The 15,258-nt window shown below is 39.8% G+C and overlaps 1 protein-coding gene across 2 annotated transcripts in view; it reads left to right on the top strand.

The window, feature by feature from the left end:
- Nucleotides 1-15,258, top strand: part of MSH2 (mutS homolog 2) — a 51,464-nt gene that overhangs the window by 625 nt on the left and 35,581 nt on the right. For both annotated transcript variants that reach the window (XM_080408395.1, XM_080408394.1), the window contains exons 2-6: nucleotides 2,190-2,344; nucleotides 2,747-3,025; nucleotides 3,352-3,498; nucleotides 4,554-4,703; nucleotides 6,950-7,083. In XM_080408395.1, the coding sequence (XP_080264521.1) occupies nucleotides 2,190-2,344; nucleotides 2,747-3,025; nucleotides 3,352-3,498; nucleotides 4,554-4,703; nucleotides 6,950-7,083 (865 nt within the window). The remainder of the gene's footprint in view (nucleotides 1-2,189; nucleotides 2,345-2,746; nucleotides 3,026-3,351; nucleotides 3,499-4,553; nucleotides 4,704-6,949; nucleotides 7,084-15,258) is intronic.

Here is a 15,258-nt window from a genome sequence, read left to right on the forward strand (position 1 = left end):
CCTGCAGATTTGCGATAGGTAGTAGGGTTACTGTGAGTAGGCTGCGCGGCAGAGCAGTAGGTGGTAGGGTTACCATGAGGGGGATGCGCGGCAGGTGTAGGTGCCCAGGCGTGGGAGGGCACGCGGCGGGTGCTCCTCGCTGTGCTGCAGGTGGCACATGCGGCGAGCTGAGTGCAGCGTGTTGCGTAGCCCCGCAGCTGTTAATAACGCATCTTCCAGCACGTTGGTGGCGATCTCCATTTGTGAAAATGATTGTGTGATATTTTCTGTGATAACCGATGAGGCTCGTACAGTTCTATAGCGCAGGTGATGGGTAAATGTTGGTAACGTCACACTTGACTAACGATGGCCTGCAGAACTAACAAACAAACAAACATTTAATTATGTATTGCATAAGACTTTTCTCTTTCATCTATTCCTCCTTGCTTTTTGTTTATTCCTTCGTATATGACAGTGGGGCTTGCAGATGTTGGGTGGAAGAGCATCGAGATGACTTTATCTCATCAGAAGAGTCAAACTTTACTATTATCCTTAATCTCAGGGAACAGAAAGTTGAGAAGTTATTGGCTCATACTTCACAAAATAAACCTGTTAGTTATGAGTGATTTTGTGTGTGTGTGCGCACACAATGGCATTAAAACCAGAATGACATTCCCATATGCTTTTCACTTTCTATTGCAAGTGATGAGCTGATATGTAAAACCAGAAAAAAACCCCTATCTCCTCCCCAGAACCACAAAAAAACCAAACTGTGGCAAAGTTGTAGAGCTTGATAGTTTCAAATGTAGAATTTAGTGTGTCTTCCAGACTAGAAAGACATGCATCAGTATTATTTTTGTATTCCGTTTAAAAATGAACATTTCACAGATGTAAGCCTATTGACAATGACTATTGACTCCAGTTTTAAAACATTTAAAACCTTATCTAGCATATCCAAATAAAAGTCAACATAAAACTACGTGGTTTTTTTCTTTCAGGATGATTACAAAGCACACATCAGCTTCAGCTGCCCCCTGCTAGCATGTTATGTAGACTCAGCTGAAAAAAAGAAAAATTATGTGTTGTTGGACAGTTCTGTACTGGGAAAGAGAACATAATTATGTGCGATTTTTTACTTGCTTCCAAAAAGAGCAGTTTTTTACCTGCTTCCGAAAAAAGTCTTAATAGACACTTGAGGAAAGAAAATTAAAAAAATCCTATGTAAAATAAACCCATCAATTCCTACAGGTGTGGAAATTTTCTGTTTTATCATCTTTCACATAAAGGAAGAGCCTCACATGTGATGAAGGCATGCTACTGAAAAGAAGGATGTGATCATCCCTATCTTTCTTGTGCTTACTTACATGTCACCTAGCTCTCATTTATCTCATGCCAGTCTGAGTTAATTCCATTTGTTGAGCTGGCAGAAAATTTAGTATATGCACCCAAACCCCCAGTTTGTTTAATAGCGGAATTACCTTACTCTGCGAGTAGGCTGGTGCCAGAGGTGGTGTGGGAGGTGGGGAAGTAGAAGTAGTATTGCACTTCTTGGCAGCTGTACAGAATAAAATTTGTTCAACTGTATTATCTGCCTGTACCCTTATAGGAACAGAAGCAAGAATTTTGTCAATTAGGCACTTTCTGAGTCAGGTTTTAATGTCAACTATTATACTTTTTTTGAGAATATATTTTTTTTTTTACAGTATATATTGTGATAAAAAGGAAGTTCTTGGCACTTGTGCCTTACCATCTTTTGGGTGTGAATAGGGTGACAGTCTGTTCTGTCAACAAAGGTGGCTTATCCGGGAAGGAGAAGATGTTACCCAAGAAGGAAAACCTGTAACAGGTTTCCACCGCTCATTAGATTAAAATGTGCGAAACATTAACTAGAAAACGAAATCAAGAATATTTCTAGGAGAGGGGAAAGGTGAGAAGAAACAGATCTCTTTGTATATATGTTTAGGTTTAGTGACATTTGGAAATGAACATAGATTTTATTTGGATATGGAGTATGCTTTCCTCATTCTTAATATTAACCAGTTGAATCTTGTGGTTTTGTGTTGTTTCATGGATTTTACGTGTTTGCTGCTTTGATATTAGAATAGTATCCTTCCTGAAGGCTGTTTTTGGGGATTTTGATTACAGAAAATAAACATTATGAACAAATGCAGGTATCTCACGATTTCCTTTTTTTTTTCCTGTTTTTGTAGGAACTCAGAAGCTTGAGAGTGTAGTGCTTAGTAAAATGAACTTTGAATCGTTTGTGAGAGATCTGCTTCTGGTTCGTCATTACAGAGTTGAAGTTTACAAGAACAAAGCAGGCAGTAAATCTGTTAAAGAAAATGACTGGTATTTAGCATACAAGGTACAATTTTCAACCTTTCTTTATAATTGTAAGATGAAGGAAAAATAAACCTGTAACTGTTTCTTGAGCCCCTCAGCTTAGAGTTTTGGGATTTTCAGGGACTGATGTTGGTGGTACGATGGCAAATCATGTGGTCTGTTACATATTGCAGTATTTTCTACTGCTGTAAGGTCGGAAGAGCTTGTTCTGTATCTTTGCCGTAGGTTGGGAAATAAAGGAAACCTGAAGTAGTTCACTTTTTGTAGGTGATATGTGAAATTTTAATGGTTAAAAAAATAGAACAGCTGTATTCCTTATATTATATTGAACTATTCAGTACTTAGTTTTATCAGTTGTCCTTTTTAAAGAAAAAAAAGTGTGTATATGCACAGTTTTTAAAAAGTGTATTTCTTTTCTGAATAGGGTTCTCCAGGAAATCTTGCCCAGTTTGAGGAAGTTCTCTTTGCCAACAGTGATATGTCAACGGCCATTGGGGTTGTGGGGGTTAAGCTGTCAACTACTGATGGACAAAGAGTAGTAGGAGTGGGGTATGTCGACACTACACTGAGAAAATTGAGTGTCTGTGAGTTTCCAGATAACGATCAGTTCTCAAACCTTGAAGCTCTACTGGTTCAACTGGGACCGAAGGAGTGTGTGCTACCAGGAGGAGAGACTGCAGGAGAGATGGGAAAACTACGACAAGTAAGGGAACCATTATGGATTACAGTTAGATGAAACTTTTACCTAAAAAGCTGTATTCTAGCTTATTAGCTAGGCTCCATGATTTATGAAAAAACTAAGGAGCAATGTGTTAAGTCGAAGTTTTGATTTACGCATCCAAAATTTATTTGTCGACCATTGGCATTTTAATCAACAAAGGTTGTACTAAGGGTAAAATCTTCCTGTCATTCTTCTCTCTGCAACCTAGCAGGAAAGAAATACCTCTTCAGGGTTTGTTTCTATGTGATGAACATCTGTCCCCTGAATATTGAAAGTAATTGATAACTCTGCGTGTTTATGGACAACAGGTCATCCAGAGGGGAGGAATCCTGATTACAGACAGGAAAAAGGCGGATTTCACAACAAAAGATATTGTTCAGGATCTGAATCGCTTGTTAAAATCAAGAAAAGAAGAACAAATGAATAGTGCAGCACTGCCAGAGATGGAAAAACAGGTGAGCACAGAGTGATATTTAATGTGCCCCTGTTTTTTAGAAGCAGAGTGGTCTGTGCACGTGTTGTGAACTGATCTCCTCTGCATTCTTGCTGAAGTGTTTTGACAGTTCCGCTCAGCTTGAGTCTTTGTTAAAGTTGAATTCCAGGGGTCCTGAAACAAAATGAGAAAACCCTTCACTTATTTTTTTTAAAGCAGTAAATTCTGGTAAGGAAATAGACTGTGCATAAGAGGTCCTTCCTGTTCATAACCTATCTAGCCTAAGGACCAAAATAGAATACTTTGATTATTTTGCATGACAGGAAAATTGGAATTTGAAAACAAAGTACTGTTTATGATAATATTTCTGTTTCATAACATCTTATGTCTCAAGCATATGATTTAATGCCTGCATGTGAACTGAACATGTTTGTTCTTAGCTCCAAACTATAGGTGATTTGTTTGAGATAAACATTTAAAATGCCCTTTGCTGCTGATGCTCACTGCAGGTATAAAGTACAGAGTTATTCTCCCTTAATGTGTGATTTCATAACAGGTTAAAATTGTTTGAAGTGTGTTGCAGCTGAATAAGTCAGTCACGCTGCCACCTCCCTTTTGTGCTGGCACTAGCGTTTGTAATGCCGTGCATTGAGTCAGATCAGATCCTTGTTCTGGCTGAAAACTAACCCTGAAACCATGTCCTGAGATGATCCATGACATCTCATTTATCTGCAATAACTTGTTTGTTTTCCTGAGCAAGAAACATCCTGATAACAGCTTTGGAAAGCTGGCAAGATGTGCACTTCACACTTTGTTTATCAGGTTATGCAAATACGTAGTTGTTCTTGCACCTACCTAGAAAGACACTGCAGTGCCATAGAATGTCCCTATGAAAATGAAGTCTTGTCAAACAGGACGGCTGTCATAGCCATGCTGGAACTGACATGGCTCAGTCTTCCCTGATTATAATTTTCTAGGGGCATTTATCAATCAATACTCTCCAGTTCAGGAGTGTTTCTAACTAGAATGTGGTGTCTTTTATGTGTTGGTTTGTGTGTTTTTTTTTTTAAACTGCAGGTTGCTGTTTCTTCTTTGTCGGCTATTATCAAGTTTTTGGAGTTGCTGTCAGATGAGTCTAATTTTGGACAATTTGAACTGACTACTTTTGATCTTAGTCAGTATATGGTTCTAGATAATGCAGCAGTTCAAGCCCTCAACCTTTTTCAGGTAAGAAATGCACGCTTGAATTGGTAAGTGGTTTGCAATATACTTACATAGCTGCTTCATAAGTAGCCTGACTGCTGAATCGTAGCTACCTAGATACTGATTAATGTCAACTTACACATTTTAGCTTTGTGTTCAGCTACTCCTGTGCAGTGTGTGTTTTAAACAGCTGCTGTTGCTGCCTTTTATTTTGTTAGCTTACTTTGAATGAAGAGAAGATCAGTAAGGAGGTAGGAACAGGCCATAAACAAGTGTTTGTGTTTTGTATTTCCTTGGTTTTAGTTGGAGAAGTTCTCTTCTCCAGTGTCAGGACCAGACTTGGGTTGTGGGAGAGGAGGAGGGTTCTGTAGTTTTGTGGTATAATAGGGGTCTCCAAAGAATAGTTATACAGTAGTACTGTTTTGGGGAAAGAGAATAGAAATGTGAATTAGATAGTATTAGAGGAAACGGGAAGCATGTGGCAGGCAGGAGCATTGCTGGTGGTGGTGGAAAGGGAGAGGTGGCTGCAGCAGGCAGGGCAATGAACAGGACAGTACTTAAGAACGTTCTGAAAGCACCATGGCATGCTAACTGGCCAGTGTCAGTTTTACTTTTTACACATGTTTTCTACAAATCCAGGGAGACTGCATGTCTGTTTTTCTGCTTCACCCCTTTATGTAGCTGTAGGAAAATATGGACTCAAAGTGGTGTTTCTCTTTTATTTTCATGTTAGTAAACCCTGCTTAGTGATCTTTGCTTGGAGCCAATCCGCTTGAGCTTTGAATATATAGGAGGAAATGACAAATAGGGTCCCTGGTTTACCTTGGAGGGATTTCTGAAGGAAAAAAAGAGCATATATTCAGCATCTGAGCTGATTACCTTGGAGAGAGATGTTCTGATATTTTTTTTCTTTATTTCTTGATTCTGTACCACTGTAGCAAAAATTGTATCTCTTTTCAAGCTTTATGGAGGTGCTCTAGGAAGTTCAGCACTGTCTTAGCTACATCCCTTTATAAATCCTTGCAGGTGTTGTGTGTTATGATAGGAAATACACTGTCGTGTCTGTTGTGAGCTTTGAAACAAGGGGTTTGCCATGTAACAGAGATCTGTGTTGTTGCCTGTTTGGCAAGCTGTGCGGAGGTTTTTGGGCAGGCACCTAAAGCAAAGTATTTTGTAATTTGAGTTGCTCTGTGGAGTAGGCTGGTAAAGTTCTTGTGGCACAGCAGTTGTGGCTGATTATATGAAACTGCAGCCTTCCAAATGGGATGTGCTGAAGTAGGTTATTTGTGTGCAATAGATCTATGTACTCTGTGACACTTTTTTGGATTCAGAAGTTTTTCATATGCAATACTGTCCAGAACATTGAAAATAGGTACATCCACTTTAGATACTAGTTTTTCTAGGGATTAGATGTGTTAGTATACCTTCTCACTGCATTCTTTTCCTCTTGTGGTGATGCTAGTTCTGCATCCCAGTTGTTGACAGGCATCCAGACCTGCCCCTGGGTGAATGCTTGCCTGCTGTTTTAATTGTAGGTGTTCTAGGGTAGAGAGGGTTGAGATTTTAATTTCAAAGTTAAGAGCTGAAACAAGCTTATTTGCTGTTTTTCAGTGTTAACCAAAATTTTTGCTGCTTCGCTGTTTGTGCAAAGAACAAAGAGAACCCCAAGAAAAATGCCTAAAAGGCTGTCTTGAGTCCAGTTGATATTAAGCATAAATTATAGATAATAAACTATAATCTGAACAGGGTAAGCTTAGAGATGTTTATAGTACTCCAGAGGTGATCTAGGGAAGCTTGAGAGAATTTGGATAACTGTGTTTTTTCCCATTGCCTCATTGTGTCCCTGCCCCACCCCTCAAAGATCTCCAAGCAAAACCCTTGAACCCAAGTCCTGTTTCTTGCTTTTTTTTTTTTTTTTTTGATGGACAGGACCTCTATTTTTCGACCTTATAAAGGGCAAACAAGCGAATATCTAGGTATATTTCCACTTTTCCTATTCAAAGGACAAACTGCCCAGTGACTAGGTATGTTTCTAACTGTCCTGTGCAGTCAGGCTGAATTTCAAAATAGACAAACCTATGTCTTGCTTGCCATATTCCAGGGACCAGAGTGTAAGTGCTTTGATGCCATGCTGTTTCGTTTGCCTTTTTTGATGGGTGCCAAGTTGAATACAAAAAAAATACTGAACTGTTCCTAGGTAGCAAAGTTAAGTGCCATTCAATGTCAGTAAACTTCACTAACTTTGTTTTTTTCTTTTGCTTTCTTTCCAGAGTTCTGTGGAAAATGCTAATACTGCACAGTCTCTAGCAGGTTTACTAAATAAATGCAGAACCCCCCAAGGACAAAGACTAGTTAATCAGTGGATCAAACAACCACTTATGGACAAGAATAGAATTGAAGAAAGGTAACAGTATTATGCATTTGATAAACTTGCACAACTTAGTAAATATTTTGCAGAAGGCTCTTTTGTTTTAAGCGCAAAATACTACAATCAAGAAATAACGTGGTTGGAGGTTTTTGTGTGCTACCCTGTAACACATTGTAGTTTAACAGAGCAGAAGATGTTTTTCCCTGAGATGCAGATTGACGGGTTACTATTAGATTAAATGTTTTTTGCAGTTACAACATTTGAAACAGGAGGTATGATATGTTTAGATGGTCAAATGATTCATGCTACAGGCTAAAGCAGTGTAGCAGCCACTTCCTAACCGTTGGTCGTACTGCAAATGCTCAGTCTGTATAATAATATTTTGATGTCACTTCCATTTCACCCATTAAAAAAAAAGAAATCCACAGAACAATTAAGCAGTAGTGACCTCTTCCTCTTTCCAGGAAAAAAACCTACCTTTGGTTTCATTGGGTCACTATTATCGTATCTTGTCTAGAGATTGTGGCCCTAACAGGAGTGGTCTTTTTCTTCCTTCTGCTTTCATACTGCTGCGTGTCACCATGCAGATAGCAGTATCTGTCAGTACGAAACCTTAGAGAATCTGGCAAATCTCTGCTGAGAATGTGCAGATAAATCTCAGTCTTTCAGAAAGGAAAACTGCAAAGGCCATATTCCTGCTGCTTGTATTTATCTCGTGTTCACCCTGCAAACAGAAGTTACACTTTTTTTTTTAAACTTGTGCTAAATATAGCTGTATTCTTATAATCTAAAACCAGATTTCATGCAAGTCAAGTGGTTATCAGGTTAATGCATTGCAAGATGTATATTAATGTGTATCTTGACAAAGCAGAAGAGGCCAGAAAACTGAATTTAACTTTGGTACCTTCTCTAAGGCTTGTATTTCAGATGAGGCATTACAGGTGTGTCTGTATACGTTGTTGGGCTTTAGCACAGATCATTATTACCAAAAAAGACATTCTGGCTTGGTATGCTGATATTTAAGTTATGCAAAGAGTAGTTTTCTCTCTAGATTTCTGGAGACTGTTAATCTGCTGCTTGCAATAAATCTTTCTGCTTTTTGTAATCATTTGCAGAATGGTGTGTAGTAACTTGATCAGAGCCCGCTTAGAAATGTTATTAATGTGACACTAAAATATTTGTCCCCAAGTTTACTGAATGCTGTATCTTACTCTTGTGTTACAAGAGCTTTTGCCATTAGTTCTTGATTACCTACCCAGGTTCTTCTACTTAGGTCAGTTTTGGATCCTAAGATCTGAGCCAAGTTTAATTTTACAGTTATGTTGGTGTTAAGATTTTGAAAGTTCCTACTCCCGTTGGTAGTTTTCTTATGTCAAAAAGTAAACACTGGAAATTTAAACTTCTTTGTCAGACTTGTTTGCTCCTTGCTGTACATCGCAAGTCCTGCAAGTTTGGGAGAGAGACAGTGTTTTCTTTGTAAAACTGTGGTTAACTGAGGCGGAAAATGTAACTTGACCTGTTTGAGTTGTGATCATCTTTGCATTTTGTGTTGTGATTCTGTGTGGCTAATGTTGACTGCATTTATGAAAAGCTATATTTAAAGGAGGAGTAATTAAATGGAGTTAAGCTCTTAGTGAAGCTTGTGGAGGTTGGTGTATCCACGTGTTACAAGGTTGAAAGGGGTCTATTGATAACCTCCTTTATCTTGCCCAACCACAGAATCGTTGGGGCTGCAATTTGTTAGAAGTAGTTTGTACTTACAGACACTGAAATAATATAGTCATACTCTTTTCAGGTTATTCTGCAACATAGCCAAGCCTGTCTGAACGCATCTTGCCTTCAAGTACTGCTTGGGTAAATTTAGTTCTTTGGGATAAAAGCAATGTATTTTACTCATAAGCTGTTGGTGTGCCATCCTCAGTCTTAATGCTTTTCAAAGTGTGTAGGTCTTTTTTTTTTAGTCCAAAGGAACAAGCATAATAAGAGAAGCTGTTAGTGAGACTGAGATGTATTGACAGATTCAAGTATCTTTTGGAAGATATGCAGTTGCTAAGTTGTTTTCTATATGCTTTACATTATATTGTGGCTGTTTTAAGAATTACAAACTACAATTGAGAACACATAGGTGGTTTGGGAAGGAAATATCTGGACTGCTGTTCCTTTACATGTCTTATGTTGTCAAGGGGAGTTACTGATTATTTATTGCTTGAAGTGTGCCACCTTTAAAGGACCCCATTTAACACTAACCTAACCAGTGCAAAACTGTTTGCAAAACTAGATCAGTGCAGTTTAGGCTGATGTTAGGTGACGTGTTTTGAAGTAAGCCTCTTGTTTTGCTTATACAGGAGCTATTTTGACTTAACTTGTATTTTAGTAGGGTAGAATTGGATGTGCAAAAGTTCATGTAGAAAAGTGAGACTCTTGTAACCCTCTGCTGAGACCTGTAGGTGGTGCAAGTAATCTTTTGGATCTAAATGGATCAACTTCTTTCAGTAGTTTGTAACCTGCAATGTGGTGTTAACCTTTATGGATAAATAGAACACAGAGCTACATCACTAGGCTATATTAACCATTGATACAGTAAGAATGCAAATTAATGTACATAGTGCACATGCTTCAGATAAAATGTTTATCTGCTGGAACAGCTCCTAGTGAGAACTAAGAAAACAGGGGTTCTTGATACTTGTGTGCCTTGAAGGGCTTGGTACCTTGCCCATGTCTGGCTGATTTTCCATGATTAGAAAAATAATTAGCAGTCATAAGGATACAAGATACAGCCCTGCTTCTCAGACACACGTGTGTTCAGAAGGCAAGTGCATGAGGTTCTTGCGCCTTGCCTTATAGTCAGCATGTTTCTGAAATTAAAATGTAGTCGCAGAGACAGGAAGTGGAAATAATATTTTAATTGCATAACATGATCGACTGTAATACAGCAAGCAACTTCAGTATGTAACCTTTATTGTTCAGATATGGGAAAGTCTGAGAAATATGTCACAGTGTAAAAACTGTGCTTCTGTTGTGCCCTGAGAAGAGAGCTCATGCTGAATATATTTAATTTTTTTCTGTCTTTGGGGGAAGCTCTATCTGACATCTATACACAGCACAATCATAAGATTCCAGCTTACCTTTTTAGCCCTCTATACGTACTGTGGCTGAACCTCTTACATATCTATGTACCGCGATAAAAGAGATGCAGGGATCTTGGAGTAGTTAAAGGCTGTCCTCAAACATAGCTTGTTTTGAGCTTTTCTCCTGTGTGCCTAGATATCATGCTGCATGGGGGCCACATTGTAGAAACGAGTTCTATCTCTGGCAGAGTGAGAAAGTAAGAGATTTAGGAAGCTTGAGGTGAATAAGTGGCTAGCATGGTAAAATTTCCAAGTTTGTAGAACATTCTTATGAATCAATCTTGAATGACAACTAATGTAGCAGCTTGTTTAAAAATGAAAAAAAATCCCAACTTGTTGCTAGTAGTGTAGGCAGGCTTGAATGCCTTTACAGTGCTTCATTTAGCAGTAAGTTAACTAACATATGCTTTTCCTAGCAGATAAGTGGAGCGACAGAGTGGGTAATGCATATGGGATAGCTCAGAAGCCACGTGGTTGGGGGCTCGTCTCAGGTGCACAGCAACAGAGCATGGATGGGAAGCAGCCAGGTGAAGTGAGAAGTTGGTGCATTGCAGGCCTGTGATCTCCCTTGGGTCACCGGAATGTGCTCAGGCAGCTGGGGTGCTGGAGGGCGTGCTCATCATGAAGGCCAGGCAGGGAAGATGGGAGGGGTTGTGTTTCTGCAAAGGTATGGCTTGGATGTGAGTGCACAGAGCTCTGCTGCAGAGCGGGCCACGTGCGTGGGTCAGGATTAGAGGGGGACGGCAGGGCGGGGGATGTTACAGTGAGCATCTGCAGCACACCTGCCCCATCGAGGTGAGGAAGTGGACAAAGCTGCCTTGAGACAACTAGAAGAAACATTAATCATAGGCCCTGGCTCTCTTGAAGGTCCTGAGCCACCCTGGCACCTGCTGGAGCGAAGCGTGATGCTCGCATCTTTGCATGCGCTGGCAGAAGAGTCGGCCAGGGGAGTCAGCAGCGTGCCCTCACAGTGGTGAAGGGTGTCTGGGCACTGGGCTCCACTGCTAAGGGCACGTTGAGGAACATGGTTGTTCACATCTGCTTGGTAGCTGTGAGGCTGCACCTAGAGTGCAGTATCCAGTGTGGGGCTTTGCAGTCCTGGTAGATGGACAAGCAGGACCCAGTCCAGCTGGAGGCCGCTGGTGAGGATCGTGGGCTGCAGCGTGTGGTGGTTGAGGCGATGCTGAGGGAGCTGTTTGTAGCCTGGAGAAGAGAAGGCTAAGGGACAGAGCTCACTGCTGCTTTCACCTGCCTAGTGGGTGGGAATTGTAGAGAAGGTGAATCCCGGTGCTTCTTGCAAGGGACAGCAAAAGTTGAACGCAAAACAGACACCCACCAAAGGACCCCCCAGCTAGATAGAAAGACAAAAAATCTTCACTGTGAGGATGGCCAGACTCTGGAATGTGTGCTCAGAGAGACGGAGGGATTTCTGTACTTGTTCACAGAAATTAGCCTTGTTTTGAGCAGGAGCTGGAACTAGAGGCCTTGAGTTTCCTTCTAATGTAGGTTGCTCTGCATTAGGTTTTCACTACTTCTGCGTTCTTTTCTAACCTGCAGCTGTCCCTGCAAGGATTGTAGATGGGCATTGTTGCTTCTGCCATTGTGGCTAGCAGCTCTGGAAAGACCTTCAGTACTTTTCTGACTACGGGTCAGTAGTTCTGCACAGCAACAGACTGATTTCAGGCAGATAAATTAGTAGGCGGTAGCCTGTGTCCTCAGTAAGGGAGGGGAGAATGTGACTGACTTGAAGCTTTGTCTAAATAGCTTAATTAAGATGGGCTTTAAATGCTGGGAGTGCCCCTAAATACTGGTAAAGAAGCTTCTGAGGTACAGGCTGAATCCAAAGGATTGGAAGACAGAAATGTGATATTTTTTTGTTGTTGTCATGTAGACTGTGATGCAATAAATACTTTATATGATAGAAGTTGTTATTCCAGTGACATGAAAATGGTCGCTTCCCAGCAAGCCTCTAGAAATGTTAAGAGAAATGTCCCCTTTGTCATTCTAGAAGTTATCATCTCTTAAGTCCCCTAGAGCAATGTCTGGAGCTTGGAAACTCTCAGTGCTGCTTCTTTAACCCCCTCACCTCCCTTCACTTATGTTTACTTTTATAAAAACTACTAGATCGCCTGTATATTAATTTTGGTTTGCTTGTAAAACTGAGGTTGTCGGTTAGTGCTGCCTAGAAGCATTGAACAAAAGCTCTACTTCTGTAGAGTCAAGCACGTGTCAGGCCATGTCTCTAGGAAGGAATTTCTATCAAAATCCCAGACACTTGAAACACATTAAAAAGCTTAGATTCTTGTGTTGCAAGAGACTTATTTTTAGTTTTCTTGTTTGAGGAGGGAAGAGGGGGATCTAAATAAGAGCTGAAAAGACTTTTCATGACACCGTCAGGTGTGGGAAAGACAGTGTTGCTGTTTGAGGCACTGGAGATGTGCCTAAAAGCTGTTTGTATTCTGCATGTTATCCCAATCATTTGTGTTCTAGGTCAAGGATCAGCAATCAGCGTTGCAAATCTGTAAACTATGGGTGGCATTCAGTGGTGCAGCACTGGAGCAAGTAGTCATAGTACCTCCTAGTTGATACTTCCAGCTCACCCACTTCATCCTGACAAGTCCTCACTTGGTGCAAAATAAATAGAAGGATTAAGCTTTTGTTCAGTTTCTTCTGCATCTGAATTTTGAGGCTCAAGGGATATGAAAATTAGGCTAAAATTTGGTTAAAACATCAAATTGGTTTTCAGATTTTAAGAAATAATCAAATTGCTATTTATTTAGGGAAATGTACATCTGTAACTGTCATCCTGTTCTTTTGCTCTCAGCCTGCCAAAAGGAGGTGGATGGTAATTACTGCGGTAGTTAAATTTTACTTAGAATCTGTGTTTAATTATTCAGTTTTTGGGCTTTTTTTCCTAAAATCACAGCCATAAGTTAATGAAATTTCCAGTTGAAGAGTGTGACCATATGAAAATTTTTACAATGAAAACTTGTGCAAAGCTCTCTGGTTTGTCATGGTATCTTTGGTGGTCATTATTTTGAACATTGTATTCAGGAATACAGTAAATTCTCCGTGAAAGAACAGTGAACATAATATTGTTTCTGCTCTGTTTGATTTATATCCACAAACATTGGAAAGGTGGCATGTTAGGAAACTGCAACAGAAACTCGTGGCGAGAGGCTTTTGTCTTGACTTGCAATTTAATTTATCATGTATAAGGGTTTTAAAAGTCTTTCATGTTTTGTTTATATAGAGTTTTGAGTTTCTCTTCTGTACAGAATGAATGCAAATGAGGAAATACTTGTTTTTACCAGCAAAGTATGTCTTTAGTCTACATAAGTTTTAAGGAAGTGCACAGGTTGGCAATTTAAGAGCATTAGTGTTGATGGAGTAGTGTAATAAACTTAACCTCTTAATTTTAATAATGTATCAAAACTTGCAAAGAATGAAACAAACACTTAGAAAAAAACAATAATGGAAATATCTTTCCTTGGCTGTCTCTAGTCTTTGAAGACCATGCAGTAATACTGTTTTACCACTGGATCCCAAACTGCTGTATTTAATTAAAAAGGAAGACTGGCACAAAACCTCAGCAGTGTAAGGCGTTATCCCGAGAGGCAGCTGTAGCTGCTTTCCATCTGTGGTTTCTCTGGGAGGTTTTGGGTGGGGCAGTTTCACTATTTGGAGTTTACCAACTTGCCCATGACTGGATAGTACTTGGTGAGTTCCTGCTCTGTCATCTTCATTGTTCTTTGTTACTATATAAGAAATGGGGGTTTACTGGTAATTCTTAAAAGATGGGCATTTATTTTCCGGAAGCTTAAGTACTATGTTGATGGAATGGCAATGTTCAACAAAGGTATTGTGAAACTTATTCTTTATTCAAATTAAAATATTTTTGCCTTCACGTCCTTGACACTTCCTCACACTAGCTGTTCTATGTGTAGGATTTCCTTGGTCTTCAGTGGTCAGAATTCAATGTGAAGCTGTTTTGTTTGGTTTTGACTCTTACGCATCATACAGCAACCTGTGGCACTGAGTTGGCTGACAAGTGCTGTGCTTCCCTGACTGGGGATTGTCACCAGTTCCCATGTTATTGGCGCTGGCAGTGGTGTTCATGTAGCTGCTCGGTTCATCTTTTGATGGGGAATTTAGTGTGCTGAAATAATCAAAGGTATAATGTCATATAGCATCTGATCCAGTAAAACACGAGGCAGCTAGCAAAAGGGGCAATCCTAGTTCCCCTTTCTGGCCTTCAGCTCCTGTTGCTCCCTTTCTTTGGTCTCATAGCTACAGAATAATTTGGTTTGGCTTGTTCACCTGACGAAAACTAGTCCATGAAAAAGTGAGGGAAGTTGGCATCTAAAATTAATCCTTTCGCTCTTCTGCAGCTGGTCCATGACCTGCTGTCGTCATAAATAAGACAAGATTAGCATAATCTTAAATGCAGATCAAGCAATATCAAAAGCCTGGTCTTCAGATTTAATAATCTGGCTTGTGTTTGCTTTCTCCTGCCATCTTGACTTTTTACAGTTTACGCTAATTAATTTATGTTGCATGTTGAATTACCAAACTTGCTACGGGAGGATGAGTTGCATATGTGCCTATCCTTGAGTGGGAAAAGTGTCTGAATCTGGAATGGAGCTGTTCACTACCATCATTGCTCCATAAACCTGCTGCCTTTCTCAAAAATTCACTATAAAGATTCTACTTGAATATTTTAACTCCTATAGAAGACTACAAAAATAACATGAAAGATAATGTATGCATGGAAACTAATAAGTCTTCTGTACTGTTGGGAGGGCAGAAGACATTGTCTCTGACAAAGTGTTTGGAGGTACTTAGAGAATCCTGTTTTATGAAATACCTTCTTACCACTCTGGTCTGTACAGTTCCTTGAGGGTAAGAGACTGTTTAGTCCAGCAAGATTTTGCTGTGTTTTTGAAGTGGGAGAGGATTTGCTATGTAAAACATGCAAAATTCAACTTTGCTGATGAATCTTGTGTGTGTTTTTTCTTACATAAGCATGCATGTTTAAAAGTTGGGAACAGCATTTATTATTTTGTGAAGGAACAGGCTGATA

The sequence above is a fragment of the Falco punctatus genome, assembly GCF_963210335.1.
Source record: "Falco punctatus genome assembly, chromosome: 12".
Classification (NCBI taxonomy): domain Eukaryota; kingdom Metazoa; phylum Chordata; class Aves; order Falconiformes; family Falconidae; genus Falco; species Falco punctatus.